The 16,190-nt window shown below is 39.0% G+C and overlaps 1 protein-coding gene across 4 annotated transcripts in view; it reads right to left on the reverse strand.

Moving 5' to 3' along the window:
• The window catches only part of ANO4 (anoctamin 4), a 356,708-nt gene that overhangs the window by 82,030 nt on the left and 258,488 nt on the right, over positions 1–16,190 (reverse strand). For all 4 annotated transcript variants that reach the window (XM_040234899.1, XM_040234898.1, XM_040234897.1 and 1 more), the window contains 4 exons: positions 11,302–11,357; positions 8,420–8,541; positions 4,711–4,845; positions 3,038–3,134 (listed from right to left, as the gene is read on the reverse strand). In XM_040234899.1, the coding sequence (XP_040090833.1) occupies positions 3,038–3,134; positions 4,711–4,845; positions 8,420–8,541; positions 11,302–11,357 (410 nt within the window). The remainder of the gene's footprint in view (positions 1–3,037; positions 3,135–4,710; positions 4,846–8,419; positions 8,542–11,301; positions 11,358–16,190) is intronic.

The following is a 16,190-nucleotide window of genomic DNA, read 5'->3' on the forward strand; positions in this document are numbered from 1 at the left end:
CAAATTGAAATGATGACTGATACGTTCATAAAGCATAACCTTTTTTTGGTGCTTTATAGCTCTCTATAAAGTATACTTTACTGTCCCTTGGAGAACATGCCAAGTATAAGCAAGTCTTTTCCTATTATATCAGAGTACCAAATATTTCAAAATTTTCCACAAGTTTATGACTTATTTCTTTAAACACAGGAGAGACGGGCAGCATTTAAATACTTAGTGTGAGACAAGTCTAAAGCCAACTTATTTTGATGCCAGAAGGAGTGTTATGCTGTGTACTTCAGGTGGACAGCATCAAATCAAGCCTGAAAGTCCTAATGGTAGGTGGTTAGTTTGTGCCCCTTACTAGGGTAGTCCATGGTGGAAACTCCCTGCACCATCAGGGAAGATTCTGGAATGGATTGTGGTTGTCATTGTTTTGGGCTGTGTGGATCAGCTTTCCTCCTCCTCTGGGTAACAGGTCTCTCTCATGTAGGTCACTAGGAGTCATGTGGCTCAAATATAGCCCATAGGAGTCCTTCTCTGGGATTGGTATGCAAACACTTGGAGAGACACATTTTCCAGCTGCAGTTACCAATCTGGAAATATGTTTATCAGGGTGAATAGGAACGTCCAGTCCCTCCTAAGATGGTGAGCTAGGATAAGCTGATGGCTCCCTCTGCCAAAATCAAAGTCAGAGAAACAGGATCGTCGATTTCAGGAATTGACAGAACAAAAACACAGAAACAAAGAGCCTGAGAAATGCTGGAGGAGTTAGAAGGTTGCTTTCAAGTGTGTGTGTGTGTGTGTGCACGCGCACATGCATGTGTGAAATGGTGGGGGTGGAGGTGGTTCCCAAGTGGAGTGAGAACACAGGATAGAGAAATACGTAAGTTCCATTCTAGCCCCTACCTCAGTAGTCACTGGAAAATTAGTTTCCCCTCCCTCAGCAATCAAGGACAGCAGGTCAAACTATGAGGGCAGGTATTCATGGGGGTGATGTCAGGGGTGCTCAGAGAGTCCTGTTTTGTTGGAGAAATGAGGGATGCAGGTGCAGCCTGGCCATTTGGCCTCAGGCTTTCACTTCTCAGTGTTTTCCCTCTTAAACCCCAGGGATGGTTGGTTACAGTCAAGGGGGGAGAGCCTTCTCCCAATTCTGCTTTGTTCTAAGCAGGCTTAAAAATGAAACTGGCCAGAAAATTCCTACACTCAGTGGTGCCTAGGACATACTGTTCTCTTCTCTTTGTAAACTCACCAGGACTGATCTGGCTTCTGACCCTCACCCTAAGTGACTGATACTTCATGGGACCAGCACTCATGGGCTAAAATAACAGGATATCTGGGGAAGTCAGCTGCCTCCAAAAAACTCCAAACTAGGCAATATACACTTTCTGAAACAGACATTGATGAAATCTGAGCGCTTGAAACTATTCATGATGCTCCTTTTAAGGAATTATTATAGCTCCCCTAAAAAAAAAGATTTTTACTCAAGGCAGACCTTTCACATAACAAACACCCCCAAGCAAAAAATAACTGGGCTTCTGAGATTCCTCAAAAGCAGGATTTTTACACCGGAGTCATTTGTGCTTAGCTCATAATCTTTAAACAAGATTATATTACTGAACAAAGTCTTCTGATTCTCAGCACCACCTCTCTGTTTCCCAAGCTCACTCTACTGAATTTGTCCTCATCCAGGCAGGTCTATCTGCGTGTTCACCAAAGGAAGGGAGAGTATTTGGTGCTTTTTTGGATCTTTGTAGCACATACTAAAAGCCCAGATCTTTCTAAAATCACAGCTGGGTGCTTATCCTCCCACCAGACTGGCCACCTGCAGGGCTAGAGACAGCATGAATGGGCAGGTGGGCTCCTGGGCTGCCGATCAAATGTTCCTACACTTAAACTCTGCAATGCCAGCTGTATACACAGAAAAATCCAAGTCACAGTGATTGTGGAGGTTACATAAAATCTGCCAACCCCTTTTATACCTGAAATCTGGGTAAGCTGATAGGCAGTGGGTCTTGGGAAAGTCTTCATCAGTCTATATTTCAGCCATTGCTTTACATTAATGATACTACCCTTCAGTAATAAACCCTAGAATTTCAATGAACATGTCTAAAACTTTAATAAAGTAAGGTATAATATCAGAAAGGGGTATGTAATAACATAGACAGGATGGTTCTATGTAATTTTTTCAAAACACTTTCACATCTACTGTCTTCTTTAGTCCTCATGACATGCCATGGGGCAGAGAGGGCAGCTATCAACGCTTGCATTTTAAAGATGAGAAAGTTTATGCTCAAAGAGGTTGTACATGTGCAAGGTCAAGGCAGTAAGCAGCTGAGCTAGCTGTCAGTCTAGGTCTTTTGGATAACAATGATGGCAAAGAGGAGGAAAATGACAGCAGTTGTCATTTACTGAGATCTTGCCGTTTGCCAAGCACTATACCCACCTGGTGGCTCAGACAGTAGAAGAATCTGCCTGCAGTGCAGGGGACATGGGTTCAGTCCCTGGGTTGGGAAGATCCCCTGGAGAAGGGAATGGCTACCCACTCCAGTATTCTTGTCTGGAGAATCCCATGAACAGAGGAGCCTGGTGGGCTATAGTACAGTCCATGGGGTCGCAAAGAGTGGGACACGACTGAGTGACTAACACCTTCACTTTTTTCATGCTCATCATACACCTTATCACATTAAAAGATAAAACAGTCATCATGTTCTCCACTTCACAGATGAGAAAACTGAGGCACAGAAGAAGTTACATAATGTGTTCCTACACTGACAAGTGGTAAAGAGCACAGTCAAGATCTGAACTTAACTTTTGCTAGTTCTATCAACTGTTCTATTTGCTCCCTGTGATAATAATCAGAACCACAACATTGAAAACACATATGCAATAAAAAGATATCTGAATTAGAGTACTAAATGATACAGATAAACCTCTCCTACAAAATAAACTTGAGAATCAAAGATTAAAATGGACAGAAAGAATGTGGTCACCACTGTCTCTCGGGAAGATATATATTAAATTTAATCCGACTAAAATACTGCATATTTGGAATTACCTTGGCATAAACGCAGCTGTCTGACAGCCTCATGAATGGACAGTATTTATCACACACAGGACACATGATGATATCTGTAGCTTGGCAGACTTCTTTACTGGAAAACAGAACAGAAAAGGACTGCTTTTTGATGACATAACAGCATTTTCTTCCCCTTCAATTTCACCAGAATAGTCAACCAGTAAATAAGATTCAGTAGATCAAATTTTTGCCCTTGGAAGCTTCTTAGCCTTTTCTTAGTTATTAATGTAACCAAGTGCCTACACAGTTTTATAGTTTGATAAACCTCCTTATTTATCAGGCTGTTTCTTGGCTTTTCCACATTAATAAGTTAAGCTCAGGAAAACACATGAAGCAAAACATTGATGGTTATATCTCAGATTATACAGGAATCATTTACATACTGCACAGATTTGAAGACATTTCATACTGAATTATGGGAAAAATGAGACACCTTAAATGCCAGCCTTATGTGGCCCCCATCCTGACAATTTATACTTTGATTATACTGTGTTAAAATGAACACAGGTTAAGGACTATCAAATTTCCCTGGAGAATAAATTGTTGCTTTTACCATTAGTGATATGCAGATGACACCACCCTTATGGCAGAAAGCGAAGAAGAACTAAAGAGCCTCTTGATGAAAGTGAAAGAGGAGAGTGAAAAAGTTGGCTTAAAACTCAACATTCAGAAAACTAAGATCACAGCATCCAGTCCCATCACTTCATGGCAAATAGATGGGGAAACAGTGGGTGGAGGGGAAGTGCCAGCCTTAATCTCTATGTGCATGATAAATAAGAATGAATTATGGAGGAAAAAATACTAGGGAATAGTTCTAGGAGAAAATTACATCTCATTAACAATTTCCCCAGAAATTAAAATATTTTTGTAGGTCACTTCTATTTTTGCAATCACTTCTAAAAGGCACATTTCTTATTTAAGGACATTGTCCAGCATTGTATTAAGAGCTCTATGAATACCTTAGACTATATTCTAGTGAAAGAGCCAAGATAACAATTGCTAACACTGACTCATTCTCAAGGTCCCAGAAAGTTGGTGAGATGTCTTTCTTACAGGTGTCTAGCTTATAGGTCTGTGTAAGAACACACAATTGATAAAAAGGTAATTAACCCATTATTTTGCATTAGTAGTAGGAAAAAAAGGTAAAAAAGTCAGAAAGAGAACAACTTTGAGCCAGTGAATGAAAGCCATTATTCTGTGGATACATGTGTGTGTGCTCAGTTGTGTCCGACTCTTTAAGACCCTATGGACTGTAGTCCACCAGGCTCCTCTGTCCATGGGATTCTCCGGGCAAGCATACCACAGTAGGGTGCCATTTCCTCCTCCAGGGGAATCTTCCCAATCCAAGGACTGAACCCACCTCTCCCGCATTGGCAGACAGGTTCTTTACCACTGAGCCACCTGGCAAGCCCTCTGTGGATTCACAGTGACTTGTATATTCATAAAAGTGAACTCCTGGGTAGCTAGAGACCACAGCAGCAAGGGCAATGGATGGACAGATTTTGTTAATTGAACCTTTAGAATTTTCCCAGGAGACTGGAAAGACATTAAAATGAATAGCTAAGTAGACCCACAGTCTGTAAACACTCCCAAACCACAAATACCCATCTCCAAGCATAAGCAAAGGCAGGCTCACCCAGAGCTCTCCATACCTGACTTGGCAGTGATCCAGAGTGATGACGCCATACAAAAAGACAAACAGTCCAATGAAGGCAGCTGGGAAGAGCATGCCGGTGTACCAGCCCAACCAGGCAAAATACAACCCAATCTTCTCTCCAAAGTACCGCCTGTTTATGATATAAAAGTCTTGCAAATTATATTGAAGTGTTTGTAGTCAGGCATTCTAACACTTTGACCAGTCATTTTACTTTGTGGTGGCCTTGCTGATAACCATACAGACAAATTAAGCCAAGAGAATGGAATGTTTGACCAAATCTAGGCTCTGGACTTAAACTTCTTTTCCTATTACTCTAGAAAAGAAACAGTATGAACCCTTTCATACAAGAACATGATCATACACAAGCTTGTTCTGAAAACATAGGATAAACCCAGCTCATTCAGGAAATTATGTATAATACTGTTAATCATGAGGAATCAGGGTAATCTGAAGACTTGGTACCAACATATAATATTTTTGCCATTTCTAAGTGTGTTTGTTTATGTATTATATATATTTTTAAGAATAGTAAACAAAATTATGGCAAAAACCTTTAAACACCCCCTTTTAATATTTTGTAATTTTATAAGATGTTTACAATGCTAGAATCATAAGCTATCACTAAGAAAGAACTCTACTGAGACTCAGTATGAATCAATACTGAGAGCAGCTTTCTCTTTTAAGTGAGGACTTTTCACAGGCATCAACATCTACCTCTGTAAGTATTTTTCTGAGACTAACCAGTCTGCCTAGTGCCCTGTGGTCTGTGAAGTTTGAAAGTGTCCAGGGAGTTCCTTGGTTTTTATTTCTCAAATATTATTATTGTGTTTTCTATCCCACATTTCATAACTTAGAGCTTAATTATTTCTTAGTCCAGTGTAAGAATACTCTAATTATTTTTTATTCTCATTCTAGACTAATGTTGACAAATGTTGACCATCTGTCTCTGAATACTGTCTGCCGCTCTCCTCCTACACAATGGCTCCTAAAAATCATGAATTATGTATCATATCTCCTATGTCTAAACAGAAACTTTCCTCTTCCAGAAGACTTTTACAGCATATATTCTATACACATGCATTCATGTATTCATTCAACAAATTAAAAAACACCTGATCTATGCCAAATACTGTGCTAAGTGCTGAGAATACAATGGTGAGCAAAATAAGCTTGGTCCCTACTCCTCTGAAGCTTGTGGGTGACCGAGGAGGCATATATAAATCAATTAAAGAAATAAGCTTCTCGTTACAAAACCGGGAAAAGAGAAGAGAGGGACACAGTGCAATAAGCATGTATAACAAGGCAATCTGACAACTTTAGCCAGGGAAGACTTCTTCCCTGAGGCAGTGACTGTTGTGCTGATGAATGAAAGTTAACTAGGTGGGGTTAGGGATAGAGTCTTTCCAGCAGAGAAAACAGAGGCCCTGTGGTAGGAGTGACGTTGGTGAAATAAGAGCAGTGTGGCTGGAACACTGACAACAAGAAATGGACTGGGACTTCCCTGGTTGTCCGGTGGTTATGACTTCGCTGTCCAATGCAGGAGGTACAGGTTTGATCCCAGGTTAGGGAGCTAATGCCTTGTGGCCAAAAAATCAAAACATAAAACAGAAACAATATTGTAAAAAAAAATTCAAAATTCAATAAAGACTTTAAAAATAGTCTGCATTTAAAAAAATCTTTTTAAAAAAGTGGGCTGTTGAGGTGGGCAAAGGCTAAGCCTTGATGGGCCTTACAGACCATACATTGACTTTTGTCCTGAGAAAATTGAAAAATGGTGAAAGGATTTTAGCCAATCCAGCCCCTTGGACAGCAAGGAGATCAAACCAGTCAATCCTAGAGGAAATCAACCCTGAATATTCATTGGATGGACTGATACTGAGGCTGAAGCTCCAATACTTTGGCCACCTGATGTGAAGAGCCAACTCATTGGAAAATACCCAGATCCTGGGAAAGATTGAGGGCAGGAGAAGAAGGGGACAACAGAGGATGAGATGGTTGGATGGCATCACTGACTCAATGGACATGAGTTTGAGCAAACTCTGGGAGATAGTGAAGGACAGGGAAGCCTGGTGCGCTGCAGTTCATGGGGTTTGCAAAGAGTTGGACAGAACTTCGTGACTGAACAACAACAACACATTTTGTCTCCAGGGTAGAGAATGATGTGGAAGGGCCAGAGAGGAAAAAGGCAGACCAGGTAGAGGAAAACAGTCAAAGTCCAGGTCACAGGTGAAGGCAGTCATGGCAGAGGAGATACTCGGTGTGATTTGAGAGATGTGGAGGAAGCAAAAGCTAGATATAGGGCAGAAACTATTTAAGATATGTGATCCCCCAGTTGCTCAACAACATCATTCCATTCAAATCTTGCTTGTGTTTTTCATGTCCCTTCTCCTTGGCCAACACCAATCCCACTGCTCTTCTAGGCCTCAGCTCTACAGAGCCTTACAGAGGGGCACTGGCCCAGATCCATCCTTCCATTTTTCCTAATTGCTGTCAAACTTTTGGCCTCTGTCACACATGTTACCAAATTATGCAAAGCCTTGTTTTCTAGGTGTTTCAAGTTTGCAGGGCTGGTTTTCTTGAAGGAAACCGTGCATTTCTCAAAGCCAGAGGCCATGGGTTCTCTGTTTTTGCCAAAGGTACTTAGTTTTGTACTAGGAACACAATGGATAGTTAATTAATACTCATCAAAAAATTGCAAAATCTTAATCAAGTAACTGTCATGGATGGGAGATGCTTTGCCAGGACTGACTTTGATTTTTTTTCCCCTTCTATTCTATCACATATTGAGACTGGTCAAAAGTAAATGGTCTCATCTCAGAAAACATTTTTCACTTTCTCAGGTCATGTGGATCATTTGTTACTCACGCCCAGAAGGGGTCACAGTTCATCAATGTCATTGGCTCAACAGGAGTAAACCCTTGTAACAAGGACTCTGGAAAGAAGCATGACCACCCAGGGAGACGAAATGTAAGGTGAGTTGTCTTATTATTTCATTTTCCTCTGGGCTCATTTTTTAAGGACTCAGGGAAAAGTAATTAATCTACCTAGTCTAAGAAATAAAGTATGATTTTCTTTTTAATAAGGAATCAATGATGTATGGATTGTCATTACCCAATCTGAATTATCAGTCTCTACACAAAATAAACACTGCCATGGCAGAATGTTGGGCATGTATGGACCATACATTTTCAATGCGTGATTATCTCAAGTTAAAAGCAGATACTTTTTTGACCTGTGGAATTAAAACAATCTTTAAAGGTTATTAGTTTGAAATGAAAATTAAAGTAAGCCTAAAATTTATTAGAATGACAGCACCCTCTATTTCCTATTTGCCCAAGAGTTACTAATACTCCATTGTCATTAATACATATAAGCAGTGTTACCTCTCAACAATTGTTGATTTTCTGTCACTAACAGTCACGTGGGTGATAAGCTTCTTACGGAATCCTGTGAGAGGCCTGCTTTAATCTCACACACCCCTTTCTAAGTCCCTTTTAGAGGAAACACCAGCCTCAGCAGAAGAAGGTCAGGTTTACCAAGAACAATCCATGTCCTCTGATGAGCTGCCTCTTGGGAAGAAGTCCGATTTGAGTGTCAGCTGTGCATCTCAGTTTGTTTTTTCCCCAGTGTTGGCTTGTCCCAGCTCACAGTCTGCCCTAATTATTCTGCATAAGCTTTATATTCACAGCTGGTTAAGAACTCACCTTACAAGATCCAAAGGCTGGTATTTATACCACACACCCCAGGACGCCCAGCACTCATAGAGCAGATGTCGGTGGTTTACCGCTCCGTGGGTTCTAATGGAGTTTTTACTTCTGTAACTTCCCTGGATAAAGACACCATGGCCAGTGAGGTAATACCCACAAAAGCCAAGAGCAAAAACCGATAATAATGCTAGTTCTTTTTGTTTTTATCTTTTTAAGGTAGTGAAGATACTCTGTATGATACTATAATTGTAGATGCATGTTTATTATACATTTGTTTAAACTCAAAGAATGTATGGAATACAACACCAAGAGTAAGCCCTAAAGTAAACTATGAACTCTGGTTGGTTATGATGGTTCAATGTAGATTCATTAATTGAAACAGATGTTCCCCTCTGATGGGGGATACTGGGAGAAGCTATGCATGAAGGGAGCTGTAATACTAGTTTTCATGGCAAGAGTAGCAATAGGGGTGATATAAGGATAGATCCATTCTATTGAAGGGAAGAGAGTAGGATTAGTTATTCCGGACATAATTTCGATGTTGATGCCATGCAGTAAAAAGCCCATGCTTGCTAGAATCATGCAGGTCTGAACTGAGTTCAAATTCAGTTCTGTTACTTTTTAGCTAGGATATCTTAAACGTTCTGAGCCTTGGATTCCCAGTTCACAGTGGAACTAACAACATCTGCCTCACTGGGCTTCTTCTGTGATTTGAATGAACAGAGCATCTTGCCCAGAGGCCATGCCCAAGACTTAGGAGTTCTCTTTCCTACTTGTCTCAAGACTAAAATATCAATAGTTGGTAAACAGCTTGTCACATGGCCTTGTGACCAAGGGCAGAAAATTTTACAATGTAACAATTGTAAATCACCTCAAATTTACAATAATTCAAATATAATTTGACTTCCACATGGAACAAATGAGGATACCATGGGTCAGAGGAGTAGGCTTTTTTTTTTTTAAGTTCAGTTAGTGTTCTAGTTTCACCAACAGGAAAGGCATGCTGTCTGGAGGTAAGCTATTGACATTTTAACTTGAGAAATCCTTTCTTAGGAGGAAGTGAACAGGCCTGAGAGACAAGGAACTCACTCAGGTTCTAGTCTCAGCTCAACTACCAACTCACTCCGTAACTGGGGGTGGGCTAAGCTTTCTCTAAACCTCTATTTAAGTTTTCATCATAAAACAAGGCAACCAGAGCTGCCCTTCCTGCCTCTGAAGGTTGTTATGCGGTCAAATACTATAAGGAGGTTAAACTGAGAGCAAAATTCAAAAGAGCAATTATGTTATTACTGCAGCTGCAATTATTAACTGGAAAATTCTCTTTTCATACAATGCAGGGATTTAGCAAGATGTGAAAACCACAGAGAAGGCCTGGAGTTATTCTGGGGTTTCACAGTTGCATCTCCTCAGATATTGGCAAGCCCACCACCCACTCGTCTGCATTGAGACTCTGTCCACCCACAACTGCTCAACACTGCCCTTACTGTGGGCAAGGGGTAGGCAGCGGAAGAATGCAATTCTCACTGAAACCCTTTATTGGGGCAATGCCAACTAATAACCACATGGTATCCTCTGGGGACATGTGTCTTTCGAGTTCAGAAACACCTGTGTGTGGCTCGAGAAAACTTTTGTGTCAAAATGTTTGCTTCTGTCACACAAAAAGGATCATTTCAAAAAGGTTTCATGACTGTCTGTTAATCGGGTCTCGGATCAAAGCCTCTAGTTTTCTTAATGAAAAAGCTTTTAAAAATTTCACTAAATACTCTGTGGTGACCTCAACACAAGAAAGAGGCAATTTATGTATCCGTAGAGATGATTCATTTCACTGTATAGTAGAAATGAACACAACATTGTAAAGCAACTATACTCTAATAAAAAGTAATAATAAAAAAAATTGTATACCACCTTCTCTATCCTCCTGATGTTTAAAATCAAGAGAAGAAACTCCGTAAGCCATATAAGAAATATATTTTGGGAAGACCTGCCATTGGTGGGTAGCTGGAACTATCCTCCAAGCTTAACTGACAAATCATTAACATTGTTTCTAATAGAAGATTGTTAAGAAAATCTAATAGTAATTTCACCCTGCCACTGTGTGAGGTCTTAGAGGACACTGGCTATGATACTTATCTTTGTGTTCTTGGTGTCATACTATGACTGGTATGGAGTAGGTACCATGAAAATCACACTAATCTCTCACCAATCATGAGAATTATGGCCCTGAAAACCCATATATGCAAAGAGAATTATAGATTAAATTACCATATATGTAAAGATAATTCTGGATTAAATTACCTAAAATCTAATGGGAAAAATAGAGGTAAGGGTAATTACAGTTACATTTATAAAAGTCTTTATAGATGACAAAGATTGTGCAGTAAAAAAGAATATAAAAATTTATACATCTTAAATAAGCAACAATAAGTACACTACTATTAATTTCCATTTATCATCTTTTAGTTACTAGAGTCTTCACAAGATGGCTTCCTCCCACTCTTTAAGGATTAGCTATAAATTTTTTGTTGTTGTTGCAGAGACTATATATTTCAGAGACATTTTCCCCCTGGGTCCAGCACATCATGCAAATTTTCAATGCCTCTTTAATTTTATGACTTGGAGTCCCTCAGCCATTCTTCTAAATTCATGCTGAGTGACTCTTGATTCGAGTACTCTTGCAGTTACATAAAAAAGATATGGAGAAATAAATCTGTGCTGGGTGAGAGATGTACAATGCAAGTAGGGCCTCCCCCATCTACTCACTGAACAAATTAGATTCATTCTAAACAAATGTCGTATCAATGAATGCAATTAATGACTATCTCCAGAAGCTGATTTAACAACAAGGAATTGACAGAGAAGGAGAAAAGGCAGGACAATACCTCGTGCAGAGGAAATGCAGCTTCATAGGAGCCATTAGTAAGCAAACGATTCAGACCTACAACAATAAAAAAGTCCAAAGTGAATCCACACTGAGTTTAAATCCTCCTAATGTAAGAGTAATGTAAGGGTCAAACTTTTTGGAGAAAACAACCTATATCTTCAAAAGTAGTTCAAATACTTTTGGGGGACAACAGTTTAGAAAGTTTTGCTCTCTGCTAGGAAACTAGAAACAAAGACTAGAAAATCAAGTTTTCATATAGGAAAAACATGATGAAGCATACCTAGCATAGTGCTTGGCATAGAGAAGGGAGCACGCTGGGAGAAGTGGATGAATTAATCACACCAAAAAGATGACTTTCCGCCTGAGCTCTCCTATTTTCATCCAGAAGCTTCAATATGGACAAAGCCAACTTCTTTGCATTGGGCTAGTTGGATGACTTTGTAAAGTCCTCTTGTTCTCAGCCCTCAACTGTCTCATCCATAAAGTGGGGGAAGGATATTGGACATGTGGATTTGCAATGGTTTTATTGGTCAGATATAAACCAGAGTTTCCACCCTCACTTAAGGGGAAGGGATTACACATTCAGGAGTCACCCCAGCCTGTTTCTATCACAGGTTTATGAATTTGATTTTTTCAAAGAATCAGCTTTTGGTTTCATTGATTTTTCTCTATTTTTTCCATTTCATTGATTTCTTCTGATTTTTATTATTTCATCTACCAACTTTAGACTACTTTAAGTTCCTTCCCTACTCCCTAGTTTCTTAAGGTAGGAGAGGTCATTAATTTGGGACCATTTCTTTTCCCATATATACATATGGTGCTATAAATTTCTCCCTGTACTGCACACTTTTTGATACACTATTTTTTCACTTTCACTGAATACAGCAAGTTTCTGATTTGATTTCTCTCATTCATGAGTTATTTAAAAATACATTATTTAGTTTTAAATATTTGTAAGTTTTCCAGAGATGATCTTATTGATATCTAATTTAATTCCACTGTGGTCAAAGAATTATTGTCTTATTTTATGCCCCTCAAGTATAGTCTCTTGGTAATACTCTGTGTTCACTTAAAAAATTGGGTATTCTGCTGCTGGTGGTAGAGGGGTCTAAAAGATCAATTAATTTCATTGATAATGTTTAGGTCTTCTAACCTCCACTGATTTTCTGTCTACTTGTTCCATTAATTACTGAAAAAGTGGTATTGAAACCTCTGACTATAACTGTGGACTTGCCTATTTCTCTTAGTGGTTCTATCAGTTTTTACTTTGTAGTCTGAAGCTCTGTTATTAAGTGCATAAACATTTAGGATTTCTAGGTTTTCCAGATGCACTGACTCCATCATTTTAGAATAGCCTTCTTTATCCCTGGTAGTATTCTCTGCTCTGAAATCTGTTTTGTCTGATATCAGTATAGGTCTTTCAGCTTTCTTTTGGTTAGCACAGTATATATCTTTTTTGATTCTTTTACTTTAAGCTATTTGTGTCTTTAAAGAGTATTTTTTGCATGCAGCAAAAAAACTAGGTCTTGCTTTATTATTTAATGTCAACTTCTGAATTCTGGATTGGGATTTTCAAACCATCTATATTTAATGCTTATTGAATTTTGAGGTGCTCTACTGGTCTCATTGGAACTCCCTTTGGGTTGCTCTTTCTCTGGCCCTGGGTAGTTTTCTGATGTGTGTACTAGTCAGTACGCTAAATACGTGAGGAGGCTCTCTGCAGATCTTCAGGGTTCTCTGTGAAGCTCTCTGTTTTCTGGTGTGTTGCCCTGTGAACTCTGGCGGCCTTGGTCTCCTGGACTCTCAGCAACACCTTTTCGACCTGGGGAGTCTACTAGGTTCTGTGCGGGTTCTTTTCCCTCTGCTGCTGTCTAGAAATCATCTCGAGAGAGGAAGCTGCGGCAACTGTAGGGTTCACCTCATTTGTTTTCTGTCTCTCAGGGATCCCTGTTCTTGGCTGCCCGTGCTCAGTGTCTTGAAAATAGTTGTCTCATATGTTTTGTCTTTTCTTTTCTGATTGTTTCAGGTGGCAGAGTAATCTTGTGCCTGTTACTCCATCTTGGCCAGAAGTAGAAGTATAATGTTCTGATCTTTAAAGTTTCTCTCAGATCAAGAGTGATACTACTTCCTAAAATGTACTTCAAAGAAGATGACTGGAAGGATGTCTCTCAAGCAGCTTTTAGATGAGTGCTCTCCATGTTTCAGATCCTGATTAGAGGCCAGAGGCTTAGCCTAACTGGAAAATGAAACATGCACTGATTCACTTTTTATTGATGGAGGATCAATCAATGTTTAGGTACTTTTAATCCCGGTAACATGATTAAATGTATTTTAAGATGCTTTGACATTAACTCTAAATGCCTAAGAAAGACACCTGAAGTATAAATATCCACAGGGCTTTGTCTAGCACAGGAGGCCCTCGATAAATACCTTTGTAATGAATGAATAATTGATTGATTATGTAGAAAACTTTGACTTCCTGGAGCTTCTATCAAGAATTCTACATATATCATCAATCACTTTCAGATATCCCAGATAATAGCAAAAGATTCACAGGGACCTAATAAGAGACTTCTGATGATGACTCTTGTGAATTTGTGATAATTTATCAAAGTCCTGAAAAATGAAAAAACGGTTAATATTTAAAGTCTTCCCCTTTGAGCATCAGTTTTGAAACTACAAATTAATATCAAGATTTATTTTATGTACTTATACTGTTAAATAAGTCTTTTTATCTATTAATTGCTCTGTTTTGAAAATGGAATTCACTAGGTTTGATTTTCAGAGTTGTAATAATCTGAGTAAAGTCGAAAAACTTATATTGTGGTAGTTTTCGCTCCACTGAAATACCCTCATAAGTCATGTCTACAAACCATATTTTTGTATTATCTCTAATTCATGTTGACCCATGCAAGATGCCACTTTCAGAAAGAGTTTCAGCCAAAAAATAACATAAGATAAACATTAATTCTATTGATGAATTAAATTTTCTTATAACATGTTTCTTTTAATTATGAAACTGAAGATGATAATGAAACATTGGGTCAACAGAGCATTTATACTTGAACTTCAAATTTTTCATCATAATGTCTGATCCTTGGTTAGTAATTTACTTTGTGGTTGGTTATTTCTAACTAGACATTTTTTCAGTTCCTCACTGATTTTCAGAGCACTGGGGTTCTTGATAGAATTCTTCTTTCATCAAATAAGAGAAATTTTTACAACAATCATTTCTTACTAGTAACAATACTACATTTCCTGTGTTTTTTCAGAACATTTATAAATCATTCTCGCTGCCCTTTTTCTATCTCCATCTTGACAAGCTATAAAAATAACCCACATTTTTAGCTGCAAAAATTTAAGCACAATAATTGCTGTATAGCCTCACTGTATAGTCTCTGGTTGTGTAAGAATGCTGATGGTTAGACACTGATCATGTTTAAAAGATTTTCAATTTGGTTCAACAAGCAATCTGCCTGTATGCCACATACTGTGCTAGGCAATGATGATACAAAGACAAATATGGCAACTCATTTATAACTGAGAAGCTTTTTATCTAGACTAGCAGTTTTTAACTGCAGATTCTCAACACCCTAGTATATTATAATGAGTTGTGAGGTGTGCTAATATCATACTACCAGTATAAGTGAAGAGATTGGTTTTAAAAATTCTTTGCATGTTATGAAATAATCCAGAATAGCTACTGCCCTAATCACTTCACTTCTACTCACTTGTTTTCTAGTATGTTCCTGCTATGCTGTTAACTGAGAAAAGGATAAAAAAAAGTATGTGTAGCATATCCTAAGTTTGCAAAAAAAAAAATCACATGGACAAATGAGGTATAAAGATGAAAAGAGTAACATAATATTGAAGTTATTCAGTACACAAAATGTTAACATTGGTTCTCTTTAGTTGGTAGAATTTTCATTGTCATTGAAAGCAAATAATTCAAGATAATAAAAGAAGAGTTGTACATGGCTAATTACCATATAGACTGCAAAAATAATTTCCATAGGAATTCAGAAGAAGAAAAGACTCCTCTGAGCTGGAATGGCCGTGGAGGACGTTATGAAGAGGATGTGTCTCAAGGATGGATGACTGCTGCAGAGAATTTAAGGACGTGCTAACCCATAACCCTGTGTAAGTCAAGAAAGTCCTACATCTGGCTCAATGGCACCATACCCACCTACACTGACTCTCACTGAACATACTATTCCAGGTGTATTCAGATCTGGACCACGTATCTGATTCTCCCTATTATATTTTAATTTATACAGCTTGCAATCAAAGTAGTCTTTGGCAGCTTCATCATACTAGTGACTCACACTTGCATTCAACTAAACCTCCCAAGTTTGTCCCTCTTTATGATGTGTTGAGTAATATTTCTCCCACACGGTACCAAGGTAGCCGTTTTGCTGAATTTGAGTATAGCACTTACCATTTACAAACTATGGAAAGTCATCTCTCAGATGTGGCTGAAGTTTCCAGATCACTGAGCTCTTTCAGGATCCTAACCTCAAGTGACTAACAGAGTGCATCCTTCCAGTCTCCACTCCACCTGAAAGCCTGGTGAGCAAACTGTTTAGGCTCTGTGCCAGTCATCAGTTGACTGCTCCTTAGCTTTGCAGTAATGGAGTTGGACCCTGTAAATATTTCTCATTTGCCAGAAGCTGCAATGTTAAGCTTTGTCAGTAGAAGGCCCTAGAGGGATAGTAGGGGAGGGAGGAGTTTGTTTTCCTGGTACTAGTATGCTCCTCTCGGAGAAGGCAATGGCGACCCACTCCGGTACTCTTGCCTGGAAAATCCCATGGATGGAGGAGCATGGTAGGCTGCAGTCCATGGGGTCACTGAGGGTCCGACACGACTGAGCGACTTCACTTTCACTTT

This window comes from Oryx dammah, unplaced genomic scaffold (assembly GCF_014754425.2).
Source record: "Oryx dammah isolate SB20612 unplaced genomic scaffold, SCBI_Odam_1.1 HiC_scaffold_29, whole genome shotgun sequence".
NCBI classification, from domain to species: Eukaryota; Metazoa; Chordata; class Mammalia; order Artiodactyla; family Bovidae; genus Oryx; species Oryx dammah.